Raw genomic sequence first — 23397 nt, 5'->3', positions numbered from 1 at the left:
TAGTGGTGAGTGTACTTGTGGTGATTGTTTATTTGTTTGCGTTTCTCCCTTGTGATGGACATTTGCGTGATGGGCATTTGCAGGATGAACGTTGATATTTATAACGACACGGGGGTGATCAATAAGGTTTGAATTGGTCTGTAATCAGGTAGGGCACTGATAAGGGGTTGACAGGTATGTAGTGGTGAGTGTACTTGTGGTGATCGTATATTTGTTTGCGTTTCTCCCTTGTGATGGGACTTTGCAGGATGAACGTTGAGATGTATAACGACACAGGGGTGATCAATAAGGTCTGAATTGGTCTGTAATCAGGTAGGGCACTGATAAGGGGTTGACAGGTATGTAGTGGTGAGTGTACTTGTGGTGATCGTATATTTGTTTGCGTTTCTCCCTTGTGATGGGCATTTGCAGGATGAACGTTGAGATGTATAACGACACAGGGGTGATCAATAAGGTCTGAATTGGTCTGTAATCAGATAGGGCACTGATAAGGGGTTGACAGGTATGTAGTGGTGAGTGTACTTGTGGTGATCGTATATTTGTTTGCGTTTCTCCCTTGTGATGGGCATTTGCAGGATGAACGTTGAGATGTATAACGACACAGGGGTGATCAATAAGGTCTGAATTGGTCTGTAATCAGGTAGGGCACTGATAAGGGGTTGACAGGTATGTAGTGGTGAGTGTACTTGTGGTGATCGTATATTTGTTTGCGTTTCTCCCTTGTGATGGGACTTTGCAGGATGAACGTTGAGATGTATAACGACACAGGGGTGATCAATAAGGTCTGAATTGGTCTGTAATCAGGTAGGGCACTGATAAGGGGTTGACAGGTATGTAGTGGTGAGTGTACTTGTGGTGATCGTATATTTGTTTGCGTTTCTCCCTTGTGATGGGCATTTGCAGGATGAACGTTGAGATGTATAACGACACAGGGGTGATCAATAAGGTCTGAATTGGTCTGTAATCAGGTAGGGCACTGATAAGGTATGTTCCGTGATATCGGCTGTCGACGCTTGTGGCGTCTCGCAGCAATGACAGCTCCCACGTGGACTAACAGCTGTGAGTCTCCTGCTGAGGGCAGCAGAGGGCAAGTGCAGCACCAAATCCACATTGTTGTACCCTACTATGTGCCACACGCACTGGCCCGCGTTGGTGGAGCAACATGGGCAAATCATATCCGCAAATGATTTTTTTTTATTTTCTATTATTTATGTAATTTTATTATTTATTTATATTTTTTACCGACGTGACTTTACCGAAAAAAACCTAAGAGTATGAATTATGAATCCTTGCAGTCACGAAAGCTTAAAATCTAGAATATCCGCAAACCCCACACTGCTTGGAGAAGGAAGTCGTCTTTCAGCAGATTAACAAACAAACGTCCTTACGTAACTCATATACTGTAAACTACCCCAATAGCACTGTGGTCTGTCTTTAATGGCCCTTCTGCCATTCCGGCACATGGACCGTCTCCTATGAAAAAGGGTCATTGCCCGAAACGTCTCCATAGAATAAAAGGATCATTGCCCGAAACGTCGCATATTATATATTTTCCTTTCAAGGCCAGTGTCATTTTCGAATGTGTCACTACCAGCTCGACCATCAAAGCAACGACAATCTGTTGAGTATCGACGACCCATTGCCAATGTCAACAGACGAGCAGCCGCGCAATGTTCCAGTAAACACGAGGCCGGCGCCGCCATCTTACGTAGGGGGGGGGGGCAAAGGCAAAGATCCCCCGTATAACCTGCGACAGGCTGTCGTGGCAAGTGCTGTTGGCACGGGTGGGGGTGGTGAGCAACAAGCCCGCCCGGCCACCTTTGTCTCCCCAGTGGCGATGTTTTTTTTACACAACGCAAACTCATTTGAGGCCGAGTCGACCTACGGGAGGCCCAGGACCGGTTCAGAAACTCGCCACCGGTTGTTGTTGGCCGTGAGCGGGAGAATCGAACTCGGGGCCGCCGGGTCCGTAGCGGTGGTTCGCTGCACCACTAACACCACCACCACCAACATCACCACCAACAACACCACCAACATCACCACCAACATCACCACCACCACCAACACCATCACTACCACCAACACCACCATCACCACCACCATCACCACCACCACCAACACCACCACCACCAACATCACCACCACCACCAACACCACCATCACCACCATCACTAACACAACCACCAACCATCAACATCACCACCACCACCAACATCACCACCACCAACATCACCACCAACACCACCACTACCAACATCACCACCAACACCACCATCATCACCATCACTAACACAACCACCAACCATCAACATCACCACCACCAACACCACCACCACCAACATCACCACCAACATCACCACCAACATCACCACCATCACCACCACCATCACCACCACCACCAACACCACCACCGCTCCCCACCAACACCACCACCAACATCACCACCACCACCAACATCACCATCACCGCTCCCCACCAACACCACCACTAACCACGGGCTACGTTCCCTACGCAAGATGGAGGCGCGGCTTCACGTGTCCGTGACCTTATGACACGAGGAGGAGGAGGGGGTGGAGGAGGAGGGGGTGGAGGAGGAGGGGGTGGGGGGTGTCTCACGTCTCCTCCTCCTCTTTCACCACCAGTCACCACCACAACCTCCTCCTCCTCCTGTCCGCCGGGCGGTGTCTTTGGCTGTGATGCTGTGAGGACAGAGGCGGGTGATGTCGGGAATGCTGCGGGCCGTACATCGCTGGGAGCGGGCGGGCACGGCCGGGCGGGCCGGCGTTGTGGCCGGAGCCGCCGGCCTCCTCCTCCTCTACCCGACCGTCCGCGCCGTGCTCAGGGGCCGCAGAGGCGGCGACAAGGACAGGCACAAGCATGGAGAGAGACGCCGCAAGGAAGGAGACGTGGGCACGGATGACGATGAAGGTGAGCGGATGATGGATGTCGCCTGAGCCGGTTCAGCGCCCGTGGTGGGGCAGACGGAGCGGGTTCCTTGGTGATCCCCTGAATGTCGGCTCTATTTATAATCATCATCATCATCAGCTGGTCCACGGCTGGATGCCGTGACCGGCTCTAACGATCGCTGCCATGTGATGATAATCCGCCCAGGAACCTACGCAGGAGACGACTTAATAATCGCTCCATCTCCTGGGTGTTCGTGATCTTCTCGGACGCGCTCTGTTCCCCTTGGGTTGTCACTCGTCGATGATGATCGATTCTTGCCATCGATGTCGTCGTTGCCTCTCGTAACGCGAACTGGTTCCGAGCCGCAGTCAGAATGATGCATTTAAGCTGCGTATGTTCACGCGTGTTCCTGTTGAACAATAACAATCTACACGGACGGCATCTACAATACTAACTCGGACAGCAATATACCTCGACGATAATAACGTTAAATATACCACCACCACCACCACCATACATAAATATAATAACCTTGTTATTTAAACAACGAAGCGAGCGACTTGCCTTTGATGTCCGTAGGAAGGGGATTGATAAAGTCAAGTTAATTGTTTAAGTTATAAACCATTAACAATGAAAATATATAAATAATAGGAATAACAATGGTATGTTACCAACGATATTGTCATTTATTCATCCAGTAGTGGATTGAGAAAAGTCAAGTCAATTGTTTTCGTTATAAAGCACTAACAATGACAATAGATAAATAATAGTAATAACAATAGTATGTTACCAACGATACTGTCATTTATTCATTCAGCAGTGGATTGACAAAGTCAAGTCAATTGTTTTCGTTATAAAGCACTAACAATGACAATATATAAATAATAGGAATAACAATGGTATGCTAATAATGATACTGTAATTGCTTCATCCAGCAGTGGATTGAGAAAAGTCAAGTCAATTGTTTTCGTTATAAACCATTAACGACAAGATACAACTGAATGGGAATAACATGACAGTATCATTGCTACCAATGATACTGTCATTTGTTCATCCAGTAGTGGATTGACAAAGGCAAGTCAATTATCGTTATAAACCACTAACAACGACAATATCCAAATAATAGGAATTACAATCGTATGCGACCAATTATACTGTCATTTATTCACCCAGAGAATCCTGAGTGAGATATTTTCATTGAGATATTTGGCCAACTTTTCTTTGGAGTACTCTTAAATTGTTTAGCATGTGTTGGGAGGAAGCCGGGGTGAATCTGTCACGCGTTACAGATGATTACGCGTCTAAGATCAGCTGCAGATTGTTCTGTGAACCCCACTTGCTGTACTTCCCATTGCCTCACAACCCAGCGAGTGTGGCGGTAGTGTCACATATCTCTGTATGATCCACCGACCCTGTTCCTTAAGCGCTTGTTTACAGATTTCCATACGTGTATTTTACTGGATATCCATTACGTAGGCAATATAACACTGGTACGGATGGGTTAACGATCCCCCACCGTGGCGGTACTGCTGTCAGCATGGCCGAGGTGGGTCTCATTACAATTTTTGGCAAGCGCTGTGAAGCAGGGGAGCAGTTTCAGCCAGGTTCTTGGTGTCAGTGGGTGAGAGATGAGACTGTGGTCACTGCAGTATGGGGTACACTTGTGGGGGCGTGTGTGTGTGTGTGTGGTGTGACACACACACACGCGTCACGTGTGTAGTGTGACATGTGGATTTGTGGTGGAGGTACACCTGCCTGTGGGGAGAAATACATTTCTCACGAAATATTTTCCGGGTAGACTGAAGCACAGTAGGTGGCACGTGACGAGTATCCAAAACCATAGCGTTATACTGGATGTGGTGTGCCAGGTGCGGACATGTTTTCTGAGTCAGTGACTGGGACAGACCCAGCTGAAATTAGTTTCCTGCCAGTGGGTGTGTGTGGTGTGGATAATACACCTGTGTCTGTGTGTATGGTGTGACGCATGTGGATGTGCGTGGTGTGATGGTAGTACATATATGGTGTGTCACTCAAGGTGTGTGTGTGGTGATACTGCCGCATGTGTGTGGTGTAATAAGCTAGGCGTGCTTAGTAACACTTTAGGTGTGTTTGGTGGGGCACTTCGAGGCTTGTGGCGACACCGGGCGTGCGTGGATTGACATCCTCGGGGGGTGCGTGAGTTGAGACTGCACGAAGCTGTGTGTGAACAGAACGGTCATTGTTCTGTTAAAGCCACGCAATATGCATTCCCTTTCAGAGGCACACACAGAGCTCCCTGCCACGTCGCAGCTGGCGAACCTCCCAGTCGCCTGACTCGGCCGATTTAAAAAAGGACTCTCTAGCGTGGGATGTTTGCTGAAATGTAATGGTGATCGCACCGGACTTGCAATACACAGGTCACCAATTCGATTCGATCTCCTGGTGTGGCAGTTGATACAACTGAGAAGTTTCTTAAATCGCCCCATCTCTGTCCACCCAGCAGTATAAATGGTTACACCACATCTGACAAGCAAGTTGCATGAGGTGTGATAAAGTGTGGGTAGTCCCACCTCTTCAAACGAATCTAGCCAGCATGGAAGAACAGGCTAATATACTCTCTAGAGGGCCTCTGGGCCAGGTGGCTCTGCGGTAGAGCGAGCGGCTCAGTTCCAGGTTGGGAGCTAACTGAGCCCATCATCCGTATAGGGTCGATAAAACGAGTACCATCTCGTGGGGAAGTCAAAAGGGGTTCTACAGAGAGACCTCACCCCCACCATAGAAATGTGGAATTTCCATCACTGACTTCAAGCTGTAAACGGGAGATGAGCACCGCCTCAATCCTCATTTGAGCAGGAAATCTCTTTTGACGTTGACTTGAGTGGGGCTCTCTGTAGGTCTATCCAGTGGAAGCCTTCTTCCAGCAGTGGCACGAAGAAGCGCTTGCAAGGCCCGCTCCTTCACCTCTCGTCCGTGTGCATGTAGGCCGGGCGGTGAGCTCTGGGTCAGCCCTGTCGGCGGGGTCAAAGGGCGACGGCTCGGAAGACGAGAGCGAGGCGGTCATGGGCCAGCGCTCGCCCGCCGTCAACCGCGAGTTCTTCCTGCAGCTGAGGCACCTGCTGCGCGTGCTCTTTCCGCGGCTGCTGAGTCGCGAGTTGGGTCTGCTCAGCCTGCACTCCATCGCGCTGATCTCCAGGCACGCGCACACGCACGCACGCTCCACCGCTCTCCGTTGCAGTCTTCTTCTTTCGTTTGGCTGATGTAGATGCAGAGAAACTACTACATTTTCACATTCAGGTGGTCAAGTCCGTTGCAGTAACACACTGCAAGTAGCAGGCTTCTGAATAACAAATATCTACCATCATGGTTACTGTTCTCATGAAATTTAGCTCTTGATTCCTGCACTGAAGATGAGGACTCGGTCTATCAGACTGACTGTTTCGTCCCATCATACGGTATTCATCCACGATACTGCAGGTCACAACAACACTCACCCACTCACTCACCCACTGATTCACCTCATTCAGTCACCACACTGCAGGAGTTAGAGATTTTTTCTTTTTATTTCTTCTCTCGTGCTGCTCAACTTTGGGATTCTCTGGAATTCCCTCCCATTCTGTATTTTCTCTGTCCATAACTCTGCTGAATTCAATAAACGTGTTACATTCTTATCTATGGCAACTTTGACGGTGCAGTTTGTTGCTAGCCGCTTGACATTTTGTGCATTTGGACCTGTGCTCAGCAAATGCATAGGGAGTTCCTCAGCACCTGTATGGCGGCTGACCAGTGTTTGGCTGGCAGAGTGACTGTTTTGTCACTTTGTAGCTCCATAACCATCATTTCTAAAGTGGACAGATAATTCAGTTTACGACACATTTATAAATAACGCGATCTAACCCCAAAACTTTATTATGAATTATTATGGACAGATAATATCGACTTTTAATTTTTTGTAAATCAGTTTTTAAGCACAGGTCCAAAGGACCCAAAACATCAAGCGGCCGGCAACAAACAGCACCATGAACCTTTGACAAGATAAGAGTTAAAGCATTCCTTGAATTGAGCAAGAGAAACGAAACCAAAATGAGTAAATTCCAAAGTTGAGCAGTGCGAGGGGTGAAGTATGGTGTGGTTAATGGCAATCGGAAGGATGCCATTCCAGTAATATTGCAAAGCTCAAAATCACGGAGAGTTGGAGTAGCTTCATTGTAAAGGTCAACAGATACTCAGTAGGTAATGGAATGACTACGTAGCCACTTTATATCTGTGCTCCGGCTGGAGTCCAGTTGTCCTCTCGTGGTAGCTCTACCGCTCGTAAGAAGACACCGCAGTGGATAGCTTTTCCTACAGGATTGCCGCCATATGGTACAGAGCCCTGAACCCTGGGGAGTGCATTGCGGTCAGCGGGTCTACTTAATGTTACATCCTCTGTTCACGATGGGATGGAGGGAGCTCCGAGCAGATTAGTTCTGGGGACCAGAAATCTGCAGAATCATTTATAATGCTAGAGCAGTTTGTACGTGTGAACTTGAAGTCCCTTTTTTTGTCAATCCACTGCTGGATGAGGGCCTCTCCAAGCCGTGTGGATCGTGGGAGGATGTTTGACCATAATTCACCACGCTAGTCAGCGTGGGTTGGCAAAGGCAGGGAGCATAGACACGGGAACAGAGCAGCCTGTGACACTTGTATTATGCACAGAGGTCACCCAACCTAGCCATGCAGGCGCAACTGTGCTTAGCTTCCGAGATCTGATGAGATTGGGTGCATTTCAGCTAATTTGCAGAGTCGCTTTCTCTGGTGAATATGGCCTTCATCTTCCATGATAAGGTGGAGGGGTATAAACGGTGGCGTGAGTGTGGCTCATGTATTGCATAACTTTAATTACTGTCTGTTTACTGTGGCAAATTGAACAAATAAGAGCCATGAAGGCTGTCTATTAATAACCCTAACCCTAGACAGCCTTGATAAGACCGACTGACAATTAAGGACAAGCTTGGAATTACACTGAGAGACAGAAAGGAGAACACATGGATCAGAGAAACGTGCAAGTTAGAGACATATTAAGACAGCACATAGGCTTGGGCAGGACGGGTCATGGCGAAAAGGGACGATGGCCGGTGATTGAAACTAACGACAGAGTGGCAGCTAAAGGAGAGAACGCGCCCCAGGGAATGTCCACCGTGGAGCTGAAGCGATGACATCGCCTCGTGTGCAGGTGCCAGATGATGAAGAACATTGAACTATTCTTTAGAACATGGAAAACTAATTTATTTATAACTGCCTTTTGTGTTTAGTTTGTTGTCCTTTCCCCGCTCCTCCGATTAGCAGTTGGCTGCGTATGGTGCGAAAGAAGTTCAACGTACATAATACAATATTTACACTGTGGGATCGTGAGAGACTGTTTGGGGATGCCTTCATCCAGCAGTGGAGTGACCATGGCCACTGATGGTAGAGTGTGTATATATATGTTAATTTGCTGTTTTATACGTAGTGCGTGGGAGGCATGGTATAAATAATAAATTATGATGGATTATGTGTGAGATGGAGTAATCAAATTAGCTCATGTGCAGGAGCTAGACAGATGGTCATATCACAAAGTAATTGGAGATGGCGACAGCAGTGAGTAGATTATGTCTGCTGGTGTTGATAACGGTTATGACAATGATGATGACGATGATTAACACCCTCCACCTGCACCCGACGGCGACCTCCAGGACGTTTCTGTCCATCTACGTGGCGATGCTGGACGGGAAGATCGTCCGAACGATCGTGCGGACAGACGCGCGATCCTTTGTGCTCGCGCTCAGCCAGTGGCTCCTCATCGCCATCCCGGCCACGTTCGTCAACAGCGCCATCCGCTACCTGGAGTGCCACCTGGCGTTGGCCTTCCGCACCCGCCTGGTGCAGCATGCCTATAGGTACACACACACAGCATGGACATAGGTGTGTCTCACACGGCACGATATAGGTACTCGCACACAGAAATGCTGTAGGTACGGTGAACACCCATTATTGAAACCAGAAGCCTGTCTGTCCACTGCGACCACTCGTCTCATTTTAATCACCATCATCATTCCGGCAGATAATGAACAGATTCTTCAATTATACTTGATTCTTACGCTCACGGTATGTGATACACATGTAATTAGTTGGTTCTCGTGATCCTTGGATTTGTTTTTACATAAAAACGATTAAAACAAGATGAAAAACGGAAACCACACATACAGGATCGTTAAAACGTGATAAAGGAATATCCTTGGATCAAATCATTACCTCGACCATTATTCTTGGAATCACGAGAGAGGCGGTGAATTGTTAGCCGTCTCCCATTCAGCTACGTACAGGAGTAACGCGAGCGATGTACACGTGTGTGTGCGTGTGTGTGCTATCATGCAGCCTGTACTTCAAGCAGCAGACTTACTACCGCGTGAGCAACATGGACGGGCGTCTTGCCAACCCGGACCAGTCCCTGACGGAGGACATCATGATGTTTGCCCAGTCGGTGGCTCACCTCTACTCCAACCTCACAAAGCCCTTCCTGGACGTGCTGCTCACGTCCTACACGCTCATCCGCTCCGCGCAGTCCAAGGTGATGCAGGTGGCTGGGCAGAACCACCCAAACGGTGGAGCGCACGGGGCCAAGCTGTTGAACGGAGAGGGCCCCGAGAGCGCGCGCGCTTGTGTGTTGTAGTACCTGGTGTCATGTGTAAACATCAGCACTGGGGAGATAAAGGTGGCCGATTGTGGTGCTGGTCACATCATCTTCATAACTATCACCAACAGCACATGCCCTAACAAGTGCAGTTGGCTAGAGGTTCAACATACATACATAAAACAGTCTACGGAGGCTACACGGGGGATCTTTGTTGTCCGTGTGCAAGGGAGCCAGCTCGCGCCTGCCAGGCTTGCTGGCCGGCATGGTGGTGTACGTGACGGCGCGCATTCTCCGGGCGTGCTCGCCGCGCTTCGGCAAGCTGGTGGCCGAGGAGGCCAACAGGAAGGGTTATCTACGACACATGCACTCGCGCCTCATCGCCAACGCCGAGGAGATCGCCTTCTACGACGGACACAAGGTGCCGTGCATACCCGTGCTCCATCCCGGTTTACACTCACCGACACGCACGCACAGTCGGTGTTACCCGGCGAGCTCGGCGGTAGCGAGCGACTCGAATTCGGATGGTTTCCGAGTTCACATCTTGGCCGGCGGTTGACTCGGGCTATCGTCCCTCCGCAGTCTATAAACTTAATGCCACTTTTTGGGGAATTCAACAGTGGTTGTGCTTTGCAGAGATTCACCCCTGCCATAGAAATGTGGACTTTACACCACTGGCTCAGGGCTGTAAACTGTCAATGAGCATTGCCTCAATGCTGATTTCAGCAGCAAATTGCTTTAACTTTGATACAGTCAATGGGTTAAATTGGGGAAGGACCTCGCCAACTGGAGCAGATAGCAGATCAATTATATTGAGATAGGAGGGGAGAGGAACAAGAGTGCTTGGAGGGGAGTAGAGCGAGGTGAAAGGGGACAGGCGGTCTTGAATCTGATCTGAGTTTGGATCAGGAAACAACTAAGAGATTGGAGGACTGGTCCTGCTATTTAGATGTTAGACTTTCTGCCAGCATTATGGATCTAAGCCTCATTTATGAACAACTGCACAAACCCATCACCCGCTCCTCCCCAGGTGGAGCTGTCCCTGCTAGAGACCAGCTACAAGTCGTTGGTGCAGCAGATGGCACTCATCTACCAGAAGCGGCTGTGGTACGTGATGCTGGAGCAGTTCCTCATGAAGTACGTGTGGAGCGCCAGCGGGCTGGTGATGGTGGCCGTGCCTATCATCACCGCACAGGGTTACGCAGACTCCGGTACGCACACGCAGACTAGTGCACGCACGCACACAATACATTCTTAGCACATGTGTGGAAGGTTTTTGCAGCGCACAGCACACCTCGACGCAGTTAAACCTAAACTTTGTGTCCTGTCCCCTCGGCTTCAGCTCCTCCCTGCAAAATACACCAATATATTCCTACTTGACATAAGTGACATCGCATTGGGCCCCCACCGCCCCTCATTCCCCCCCCTCCCCCCTTCCCCCCCTGCCCCCCTTACCCCCACCCTGAGTTAAGTAAATTGGTCCGCCATTTGTAGTAAACTAAAACTTTTTATTTTACCAGGTAAGGCCCACTGAGCTATACAGCTTTTTTTCAGAAGCGACCTGGTCACAAATAATATAATAGCTCAAAGAAGTGGCTTATCACGTGAAAATTTATATCAGCCAAATACTCTAAAGGCATTTTGTGAAATCTGGAGAGAAAAACCGGAGGACCCGGAGAAAACTCCACACGACCACGGGGAGAGAGACACGCAAACTTCATATATACAGCAGGCATCACGATCGAGATCTCACCCACGACTTCCTGTATACCAGGCGAGATAGTTTACTATCTAGCCACCGTGGCACCCGTAAACCGTTGGCCATGTCCGCAGGCTGATGAGGTTATGTGTGTCATGCAGACTCTGATGAGGTGAAGCAGAAGGCACAGGCCCTGAGCAACGGCGAGCTGGTGAGCGAGCGCACGGAGGCCTTCACCACCGCACGCAACCTGCTCAGCTCGGCCGCCGACGCCATCGAGAGGATCATGTCGTCCTACAAGGAGGTGCACTCCGCTCTGTTGCCCAAAGGAGGGGCTTGGGGGGATGGGGAGGGGAGAACCACTGGGTAGCCGTGATGATGCTGGGGATAAGAGAAACTAAATAAATAATGAAGTGAAAAAAATGGGTGCATGAAATATCATCTGAAACTGAGATTCTTGGAAAAATAACTCGGCGTTCTAATCACACTCGGCGAAGAATCGCACTTTTAAAGAGTAACTGTTATTCGCCTTTCACCTTAATTGTTTCAAACAACTGACTTAATTGAGTTATGCAGCTTGTCCAGCATGTAATTGTGGTAGCTACCTGCTGGGCACAGAAATCATTTCTCCTGATGGAATCCGTACATACGGCCCTTAGTGGGGGTATTATACAGGTCCCTGCTGACACCAGTTGATTGATTGTGTTGAAACTAGTTGAGTACAGCCTGAAAACACGTCACAGAGATATCCGACACGAGTGCAGAAACCAACGGAAAAGTCGTAGCAAGTCTCACGATTCTCTCCCACTCGGGCGCATGCAGGTGACGGAGCTGGCCGGGTACACGGCGCGTGTGTACGCCCTGTTCGCCGTGTTCGAGGACGTGCAGAGGGGCGTATACCGGCGCGGCGGCACCCAGGGTCAGGCGGCGCTGCAGGAGGGGGCGGCCCCCTATACCATGCAGCACGGCGTGCGCATCGAAGGACCCCTGGAGATCCGGGGTGCGTGACTCTGCCTTGCTCGCCTGCCTGGGTCTGCGTGTGGAGGGGAAGGGGGGTGGTGTGAGAGCTGAGTTATCTACATAGAAGTAAAATATGTTTTAGTGGCCTATTGGCTTTCCAGACCAATATACTCGTGTAGCATTGTTCACACAAACTCTGGATTCGTTTCAACCTCTTTGATCATATCAGCCGAGTCAGGCCTGTTAAACGAACGCTGCTGGGTTGTCACGTTATTTGCGAGAGCACCATGTCTGTAAAACATAAATAAAAATGGTTTATTCAATGTCCTGGTTAAACGCAGGACACTACTACTCAACAACGGGGTTCTGTTTAACTTAAAAAGCAATATTATTTGTGCCGTTATCGATAACATTTGCGTGTTTGCATGCGCGTGTGTTGGCTGCGTGTGTGCGTGCGTGCGTATTTACACGTGCGTTGCGCAGGCCGGGTGGTGGACGTGGACCATGGCATCGTGTGCGAGGATGTCCCCATCGTCACCCCCAGTGGGGACGTGGTCGTGGCAAGCCTCAACCTGCGCGTGAGTGGATGCGAGCGCGAGCACGGGGTCACAAACGCAGTTGGCACAAGAACAATTTACATTTATATGGCCGAACATAAATTACCCCACATCTCATGGCTCATGATACTAGAATATGAATAACTGTATTAGGTTTCAATGGGATAAGGGATAGTGGTGGGGGTGGCAGGGAAACACAGGAGAGAGGAGAGAGAGCGACACCGCAGAGTAGCCTGCGACCAAGGAACTGGGGTCCAGCACCAACAACGGCAACGACGACAAGCCCTAGGGGCATCCGGAGCAGCCAGGGCAGCATCTACGAGCCCCAGGGCATCCTAGGTGTGTTTTGGGGGGGGGGTAACCTTTCAACAAATAATGATAGTTTTCCTTCATGTGATAGGAATCCAGAGAATCTGCCCTTCGGAGCAACGTGGGGAAGGAACTGTTTGAGACATAGGCGCTCTGACATTTTAGATCGTGCTCAGATTTGAAAGTGGGCGATAGTTTGCGGGTTCACTGGTTGAAGCCAACTTCGTTCAGGAGCGGTGTTACCTGTGCCATTTTGAACCGGCCTGGGAAACAGCCCTTGCTGAACGAAAGATTTTCCAGGTGGACAATCAAGCACGTTCGAGCATGATTTGAGAATCGACATGTTGATATAGTCGAGTGGCGATGTTTTTATTTGGCAGCCGTGGGATGAACATTGACACCTCTGCCACTGACGATCATGCCAGGGTCTCGAGTTTTGCATTGGTTGCAGGTTGAACAAACTCAGATGGCAGACTGGGAGAATGCGTTGCCATCAAGTTAGAAACTGCCATCTTGCTCGTCACTATTTTATTGGCGAAGAACGTCACAAGACCTGTGCACGAGCATCTGAAACCTGGACTTGAACCCTGGTTCTCGGTGGTGCACTCTGCCAGCCCTTTTTTCTGAAGGTGCCCTTTGCCACTGCTTATCTATTACCCTTGACCCCTTATCTGTTGGCCGGGTTCCACATTATAGTGCAGAATGGAGCTCAAACCCAGGAACAGCACTACTCCCCCAAGGACAAAGTTTGTAGCCTAGATAACACGCTCTGTGCAGATTTGAGTCACACAGCGGATCATCTTAGAGTGTACTGGCATGGGTTGGGGGACAGGGGAGCGGTTCAGGTTAATTGATTTGGCCCCATCTTTGATAATGAGCTTGACTGAACGAACAGAAAATGATGAGGGGTTAGATCAGGGTAGGAATGTGTGTGGATGGATTACCCTGCACTGTTTTGGGTGTACTGGGGTTAGGGATGTGTTGGCATACATGAGGTGTGTTGGCTTATGCTGTGTTGTAGATGTGTGCTCGTATGTCTGGTGGTGCATTAGGCTTGTATTAGGTGCGTGTCGGCGTGCGTTAGTGTCCATTAGGGATGTATTTTAGAGGATTGGGGTGTTTGGAGCTATGATAGGATGTGTGTGTGTGTATGTATGCGCTGTTAGTGTGGTTGATGTGGGTTACGCGTAGTGTAGCGGTTAGCGTGCTGCGCTATGAACCTGGCGACCCGGGTTCAATTCCTGCTTACAGCCAACACCAGTGACGATGATCTGAACCGGTCCTGGATCTCCCCTAGGTCGACTCGGCCTTAAATGAGTGCCTGGTGCGGTGTGTAAACATCGTCACTAGGGAGACAAAGGCGGCCGGGCGTGGTGTTGGCCACCCACTCCCTGGTGTGCCATGCCGGCCTTCATAGGTGATCGCTAATAGCACTTACCCCAACAGTATGTTAAGTTTATACGGGGGATCTTTATCTTTTGTTTTTTGTTAGTGTGGTTGGTGTGGGTTACGCATGTGTTCGGTAGGGCTTGTTGGTGTGCATCACGCGTTAGGCGTGGGTCAGCTCGGCCATGGTTTAGGCTGCCACACCAGTCCTCCATAGGGCCCACATGCTCCTGTTCAAGTTTATCTTGCGTAACACGGTGAGAATTCAAGAGCCCAGGATGAGTCTTATTTGCAAGAGTGACCTAGGGCCTTCATCTTCCAGTAGGGCGCAATGATTGCTGGTGCCGTGTGCATAATCCCAACTGCGTAATTTGCGGGTCATTTTTGGATTTTGCAAAAATGGACCCTGAAGCCGGCACACACAATGTCTTACTCTTGTTTGTGAAGCAGGCGACTTGTGGTGTTATTACAGTTATTACCCACCCCAGCGATGACCCCCATTGTTCCCTTGAGCAGGTGGAGCAGGGCATGCACCTGCTCATCACCGGTCCCAACGGCTGCGGCAAGAGCTCCCTTTTCCGCATCCTCAGCGGACTCTGGCCCGTCTACCACGGAAGCCTCTACAAGCCGGCACCGCACTACCTCTTCTACATCCCACAGCGGTGCGGGGCTCACTGCATGCGGTTTGGCGCACACGTCACTATTCAAAACGTGTGCGACCGCATCTCAAGATGTTTAACAGAAATGGTAGTGATATTTATTTCATAGAGAAAATGCATTCGGTCAAAGGCAGATTACAAAATTAAGTCTTGAGCTTTGACATTACCCACATACTCACTTAGAGGCTCGTAGACTTTAAATAGAGGCCCAATTGCTTCAATTGAAATGCTTAGATTTACATAAACGCTTGTTCTCATTGATTCTCCCACGCATGTTGAGGGATTGGTCGACCAGACTGACTCTTTCATCACATCCGCACGGTGTTCAACCAGGTCACCTCACTTCTCTTTCCGCTTCTTCGCTCGCACGGCTGCACGTGGAAATTCTCTCCCACAATCTCTTGAGCCAAGCTTTTACAGCCTTCCTCAATCATAGAAATGTGTTCACTTTTTTGTTTTGAGTCCGTGCTCAACTGTTGATACAATTTACAGGGCACTTAGATGGGGGAGCATCGAAAGTACAGTTCAACGTTGGATTTTGCTTCGATGCTGTCTACTGCGAAGTCAATCACGCGAGTGCGATGATTGCACAATCATCAGTCTACAAGTAATCTGCCCGAGCAGACTTACACATCAGGGAATGTCTTTTTTTAAGATTGCTCTCTGCACAATATGTTCGATCTCTCATTTGAGACAGTTTTGATTTCGATTTGTTTCATTGCTGTACTCTTATTTGTTTGGGCTTTTGTCATTTTGGTGACCCAGGTCACTCTTGCATATGAGGCTCCTATCTCAGTCTCTGCAACTTCCCCCTGGTTACACGAATAAACTCGATCGCACGCGTGCTGGGTGGGCGTGTGTGCTGTGCAGGCCGTACATGTCGATCGGCACGCTGCGCGACCAGGTGATCTACCCGGACCAGCCGGCTGACATGCAGCGCAAGGGCTACACGGACACCACGCTCGAGGCCATCATGGACATCGTGAACCTCAACCACGTCATACGCCGCGAGGGCGGTGAGCGTCACACCACGAGATGAAGAATCCGTTCCGAGCTCTCACCGCCACAGCAATGCAATCCTTCATGTTATACAGCGACCCCCAGAAGTGGATATCATAGGGCCATCTCTGAGACCCCTTCCAGTGACCTCTGGTCGTCACAGTATTCGGCAGCACTTTCCAACATACTTTGCATTTGAGAGTAATGTTTGTAGCATGAGAGAGCACCTCTAGGGGCTACTTGGTCTACTGTTCCACATTCTAGTCATTTTGGAAGAGGTTGGAGCACCCACACTTTACCCCACCACATGCGGCCTGCGACTCAACTAACAGCGGCATACTCATTTATACAGCTGGGTAGACAGAGGCGGGTCGAGGGGCGCGTGGGGGCTACATTTTGGAAACTTACACCGTTGTTGAAACTGGCATGCTGGGAGATCCAACCGGTCTCTGTATTACAAGTCAGTGTGCTAACCGCTCACCATTACACCACGCGAACATCCCACCACTCGGATACGTTCCCACAATTCCTGCTGTCTGGCTCGCTGGCTAGCATTCCCCTCTCGAACTGCTGCACTGTGGCCTATCCCGGGAACTGTGAGTGACCCCTCCGCTTGCAATTCGCGCTCAGTTACTCTACAGACACAGTTGGCGGCGGCGCACATGACCCCTCGTGTGACTGCGCCGCTCGCCAGGTTCACTAAATTCCAGACACTGGCAGTGAACTGCGCGATTGTGCATTGGAGCTGCACAAAGTTCACAGCGAAACTCGTGTTGTTATCAGTGGTGGCACTGAAGGTTGTTGTGCTTTGACACGTGTCACTGCGTGGGCTATCGGGGCGCAAGTCCGCAAGTCAAATTTAGCATGTGCGTATTGTGTTGTGAGTGTGTGCTTCATAGTGTGTATGTGTATGTAAATGCGGAGCGGTGTTATACCGGTTAGCGCGTTGCGCTATAAATCTGGTTCGATTCCAGCTCACGGCCAACACCAGCGACGATTATTTGAACTGGTCCGGGGCCTTCCCTAGGTCGACTCGGCCTCAGATGAGTACCTTGGTGTGGTGTGTAATCATCACCACTGGGGAGACAAAGGTGGTCCGGGCATGGTCCTGGCTACCCACCCCCTCGTTTTATCGTGCCAGCCTTCAGAGGTGTTCGCTAACAGCACTTGCCCCTACAGTATGTTAATGCTATACGGGGGATCTTTGTCTTGTGCTTCATAGGTGCTCGCTCCCAGCCCTCACCCCAGCAGTCTGTTAAGGCTGTCTGGGGTGGGGGGTCTTTGTTTATCAGCATTGGAGAGACAATGGTGGCTAGGCTTGGTATTGGCCACACCACCCCTCTGTCCGCCATGCCAGCCTTAATAGGTGCTCGCTAACAGCCATTTCTCCAACAGCCTGTTTAAATGGCCACATGGGGCATCTATCTTTGTATAATGAGTATTCATACATGTGTGTTTGTTTGTATATGTGTATATAATGAGAACTTGTATCTGTGGGCACGTGAAATATGAAAAGTTTTTATGACCTAAAGACATGCTTTCCCCAACAATCTGCATGGCTATACAGGGGATCTTTGTCTTTCGTATAGACAACTCTGATCTGTGTTTGTATTACGATAACTTTGTATGTGTGTGTTTGCATGTTTCTAACTAAACTATGATAACTCAGGGTGTGTGTATCTCATGAGCACTGTGACCTGTGTGTGTTACTGTGTATCGTGAGGACTTGGCCTTATATTATTGTGCATAAACGTTGCATGAAAGCAACCTGGCCTGTCGCTCCATACGAAGCTCCAAGTATTCTCGGCCACAGTTATGCCCTTCCTTCTATATGCTTGCGAAACGTGGGCACCTCTGGAGGAATATCTGTGCCGTTTTTCAACATCCAGGCTAACCTGCCTATGATCCATCCTGGGTTTAACCAGGCTAGATTGTGTGTGGAGCTTACAGATCCTTTAAAGATCTGGACATAGTCCCATCAGTGAGCTCCTCCAGCAGGCAAGGCTGAGTCATGTAGCCTGCATGTCCACCCATCGCATGCCTAAGCAGACTCTGTTTGGCCAGATAAGAGGGGGGGCTAAATGGACGTGGCACAGGCAGGAAAAGAGATGGGCTGATTTGGTACAGGAGGATGTGGAGCTGAATGCACTTGCCAATGGCTGGTACCAGTAGTGTCTCTGTGAAAGAGGCACATGAAGGATGCTGCTGTGCAGATGGAGGCATTGGGCCCTCGAACAGCAGTGGAATGCAGAGGAGCGATGCTCACAACACCTGTGCCAATTTGCTGCGGCTAAAACGCAGCAAATTGGCACAGGTGGTGCATCTGCCAGTCAACTTTGTCAGTGATCCTATAACACCTGAGTCTCATGTGACCTACTGTCAGCGAGCCTTTGACACTTCACGTGGCATCAAATTATATCTAGCCTGGCACAAGCGCTTTGGTGACATGACAGCTACTTGTGTGTGTGCGCACGTAACAGCATTTTCTCCAACAGTCTGTTTAAAAGGCTGCATGGAAAATGCCAGTGTTCATTACTATGAGAACACTTTCTCTGTGCTTGAGTGCGTGTGTGCGCACATCATCACAACTCTGACCTGTGTGTGTCGGCACAGGCTGGGATGCGAAGAGCGACTGGAAGGACGTGCTGTCCGGAGGCGAGAAGCAGCGCATGGGCATGGCTCGAATGTTCTACCATCGGTGGGGCACACAACGTGGACACTGGGGGCGACATGAAGGGGACACTTGGGGGGGGGGGGGGAGCACTGGGTCACACAGTGGTGGGGGGGGGGGCGAAGGGACACAAATCTTGTCCATCGCTAACACTGGACATTGTAATTGCTCCGTCGAGTCCCCCCCCAGAGGGCTCAGGAGAAGTGTTGGTGTTTAATTGGGTGTTAATTACCACTTAATTAAGTGAAAGTAATGTCATCATAGTGCTTGCTTGTACATGCAAAGCGCTTTGCGAATCCACCGCTGGATGAAGGCCTCCCCATGTCAGGTGTAGGTCTGCTTCATTGTGGGTTGGGACGTATTATCCAATAGGAACAATATATTTATTCAAGAAGATATCTTGGTTACATTTTTTATCAACGTACAAAAAAACCACAGTAGGCACTGTGCCTAGGGCCTACGAAAAAACACGTTACTTTTTTGTTTGTATGATAAGAAAATGTAACCAAGATATCTTCTTGAATAAATATATTTATAATGCAAGCATAGGCACATTGTATATATAAAGAGGCAGATTCGTATCAATGTGAATATTTTTTTTCATAAGGTGAGAGAAATGAACACCGGAGATGAGCTTTTAGAGATATTTTAATTGCAAAATTAGCAATAACATCTTCAGATCTTCAAAAGGTATTTTTCGTACAATCTCATCCTCAATAGAGAGCACTGCAAGGGGAGATGAGGCGGCGTTGCTGTCTTTTGGTTGATCAGAGACCGTTTTATTTTTTATCAGCTTTCGCTAAGAAAAACAACGCTCACCTTCACAATTCATTCCATCGATGGGAAGATACATCTTTAGAGCAATGTAAACATTCGGAAAGCTGCTGATCAGCTTGTCAGATATTTGGGCTTTGAGCATATCTGGCACATTTTTTTCTCTGCATACAAATGCAGGAACAACAGGATTTTATCGGTGAATGATTTTTCACGATCTGCTGGATATGCAGCAACCAATGCATTGGCATATTGCTAAATTTCAATGGAAGAAATTACATGAGTAAATGATTTGAAATAAGAAATACACAAAGCAAGAAGCCAATTAAAATCTCTGAACAGCTAGACCAAACAGGAGTATAAGACAGAGACTAAGAAATGAAAAAATGCAATCATACTAGAATTCTTTTCAGTATAGCTCTAAGGGCTAAGGCATTAAATGTTTTTCTAATTGAGCCTAAAATAAAAATAGCAGCCAAATAGCCTTAGTCCCTGCCACTTTTGAAATTATAATATATAATGTAAACTGGGGGAATATGGCAATTTATTTTTCTATGCAGTATATTTGACAATGTATTTTAGAAAATAATTAAATGTTTATTTTTTTTATTTTTGCCACTTAATTTGTTGGCTGCTCGTTGCAATATCAGCGGTAACGAGATCTGTGCAGCGGCTGGACGAAATCCGCGTGATACAAGCGAGTGACAGCGGTGGTAGTAGTAACATGGGGCAGCAGCAGTAGCGACTTTAGAAAGTTATCACTAAAGGCCGACGAAACAGAAGTGCCTAGGGAATACAAGAACCTTAATCTGGCCCTGGGCTAGGCAGCATAGACATAGGAGAAGAATACAATCGGAGAACAATGGATTTTGTTGCACCATCCCCTAGTGCCCACAGCCTGCTTGTGTGTATGTAGTGTTCTACTTTGTCTTTGGCTACATGCATGTCGGTGTGTGTACGCATAGCACTATAAAGTTGGCACCCTGAGTTAAATGCCTGGCCATGGTATATTGTGAATGGGAAGTGGTATCTGAGTCTCTCCTGGGCCTCCCCTAGGCCAAGTACTTGGCGCGGTGTGTAAACATGAGCACTCGGGAGACAAATGCGGCAGAGCATGGTGCTGCTTACAACTTCCTTGCGTGTCGTACCGGTCATAAAACAGGTGGTCACGAACAGCACATGCCCCAGCATTCTCCAAGTCTCCAATGTATGTTTATGGATGCGTGTTCATGTGTACGTGCCTGTGCGTGCATTCAGGCCCAAGTACGCACTGCTGGATGAGTGCACGAGCGCCGTGAGCATCGATGTCGAGGGAAAGATTTTCCAGGCGGCCAAGGACGGTGGCATCTCTCTGCTCTCCATCACCCACAGGCCGTCTCTCTGGTGAGGCTGTCCCCTCCTGTCCCTTGTCAACTATTGTGAAGACTCTCTCGTATGTGTGGGGAGTTTATCAGCAGTGTTTCTATGCTGTTGTCGAGGTTGGTGAATGAGCCATTGGACAGCTTCAGGAGTAGGCTGGTGAATATGTGAAACGCTGCCGGCGAAAGATCGAAGCGGGCAGTGGCGTTGCCACGTGGCTAAGACCTGTCCTTTGCTATTTCTCTCCCATCACCTGTCTCTGGCAGTGGGGTAGCGTGGTCGGCATGGGCTCTGCTGGTGCAAAATATTAAATGCGTCTCCCCCCCCTGGTTCATTTACCCCCCCCACCCCTTCATAGCCTGGCATCTGGTCCCTCGGGCCCATGGGCAATCGTGCATTTGCACCACTTACACACTGGATAGCTGTGTCCCTGCTCTCTGACCAACTCTTTTACATAACCAGGATTAGTATCCAGGTTTCGGCCATCCACTACTCATTCGGGCGTATGCAAAAAACCCCATCAAATTAGTTGTTTTATTAATATGGGCTGGGATTACTTCACTTCAACTCCTGAATATGGCCACTGTAGTGGGTGGCGAAAGGTTGAGAAAATAAATGCTCGATATGGCAGCCTAACCATGAACGACCAGGCTTGGGATTTGCACAGCCATCGCTTCACGAATATTTTCGCCAGCAATTTGACACGGCAAAAATTAACGCTGGCTCACGTGCGTGCATGCGTCATGCATGCAGGAAGTACCACACACACCTGCTGCAGTTCGACGGCGAGGGCGGCTGGATGTTCGAGCAGCTGGACTCGGCAGCGCGCGTCTCTCTCAGCGACGAGAAGCAGCGTCTCGAGGCGCAGCTGGCCGGCGTGCCGTCCATGCAGCGCCGCCTCACCGAGCTCTGCACCATCCTGGGCGACGACTCGGTACTCAAGATCTCACCCGTCGCCGAGGAGGAAGTCCCCACTGATACCGTTGTCATGGATACAGTCGTCATGGATACAGTCTCCATGTGAGGCTGCAGCAGTGGCGGTGAAGGTGGCGATGCAGTTTGTCAACCGGCAAGTCTAGCTGGGGCGAGGTCAGCGTAGGGGTTAGAGGGCGCGTAGGGTCACTGAGCCATTGGGAACGGAGTGTGGGGGTCGTCACCCTTCAATAACCCTTTGTACACGAGAGCGTATGAATCGGGTTTTAACGCACTTGTTTTGCACGGAACGTTTAAAACACTAAGAGCGTGATAATTTTCCCCACGAAGATGTCCCGATTCAGGGTCGCGATTTGTTTTGAAAATCCATCATCGAATTAAAACTTCGCATTGAATGATCGCATCTCCAGTGGCTGCAGAGGTGACGTGAACCCGTTACATAGAACGTACACAAATTGAAAAATATTCATTCCTATGCACGCGATTCGTGTATCGTGAACTTATTTATATTAAACGATTAAAGGAACATTAACACTCATCACCACCGCATGTGGGTCATACCCGAGTATCGATGCACTAATTCTTCGGTTAAAATCGATCCTTAAGGCTTATGATACATTAATCGAATATTGCACATGTGAATCGAATTAAGGAATTTGCAGTTTAGGCTAATGGCACAAATAAAACCTGTAGAAATAAGGCAGAAAACATGAGAAACAATGCAGACCAGACAAAACAAATCTCTGAATCGAATCGTGACTCCAAATCGTGGCAATTCATCAAATAGCTGTGGGTGTGAATTGTTACATGCCTAGCCGGTTATAAATTAGCTTTGTGAACATAATCATTTTAATCTCGTTTTCTTGAGCCACAATTAGATTAAGTCAAATCTGTTGAACCAAATCTGTTTTGCGTTCGGCTAGAAAGGGCTCAACGACGACCACCGTTCGTCACGAGGTTGTCGGAGGAAGTAGTGACGCAACAGCTCCTGTCGCAAAACACCTAATCGTTAGCACTGTGTTCATTTATTAATACGACGTTATTAATAGTTATTCTTTGAAGCCACTGTTTGGCATCCAGACATTTCAAGTCTCTTGTTGGTGTTGAATCTTAACTGTAAAACATGTGTTTCGTTATTTAAGATGTAGGGGGGAAAAAACCTACTCGATTTACGAATTTTAAATGTGTCGGTTTGTTTGCGTCAGCTGTGAAACTTGTCAGTAACTAATCTCACGATTAGCGAGTGAAAAAGGCATTGAGATTAGCCAGAGGCCTGACGCTTTTACGGCAACATAAGAGCACTCTCGTATTTAACGTCATAGGTCGAAGTGATTCCTGCTGAAGGCACTAACATGTTCGGTGTAGAGAAGTTGTTTACCAACGGCCGTGCCCCATACAGGCTGATGGGGGGGCCGCCTTCCTTAGCCACGGTGGAGGAATGGCCAAGTCGGCCACCTTCCATCGCGTTGGTTTTAACTTTTTACAAATAATCAAGCAGTGCAGTGCAGTGTGTGTGTGTCTGCCTATTTTTACAAATAAACCTGTGTCTTCGCTCA

The 23397-nt window shown here is 48.9% G+C and overlaps 1 protein-coding gene across 1 annotated transcript; it reads left to right on the top strand.

The window, feature by feature from the left end:
• The first annotated feature begins 2629 nt into the window (after positions 1 to 2629).
• LOC133342705 (ATP-binding cassette sub-family D member 1-like) lies at positions 2630 to 23397 on the top strand. The gene is made up of 14 exons (XM_061552037.1): positions 2630 to 2928; positions 5869 to 6073; positions 8592 to 8801; positions 9280 to 9472; positions 9765 to 9956; positions 10566 to 10746; positions 11396 to 11538; positions 12057 to 12234; positions 12678 to 12772; positions 14963 to 15108; positions 15976 to 16121; positions 18718 to 18802; positions 20807 to 20932; positions 21662 to 23397. Exons 1-14 carry the CDS (start codon positions 2721 to 2723, stop codon positions 21930 to 21932), a joined length of 2379 nt encoding a protein of 792 aa, XP_061408021.1. The 5' UTR covers positions 2630 to 2720; the 3' UTR covers positions 21933 to 23397.

This window comes from Lethenteron reissneri, chromosome 15 (assembly GCF_015708825.2).
Source record: "Lethenteron reissneri isolate LAM-NWPU_2019-01 chromosome 15, ASM1570882v1, whole genome shotgun sequence".
Lineage (NCBI taxonomy): Eukaryota > Metazoa > Chordata > Hyperoartia > Petromyzontiformes > Petromyzontidae > Lethenteron > Lethenteron reissneri.
Note: the sequence above shows the minus strand (reverse complement) of the source record. Positions and strands in the feature narration are given on the sequence as shown.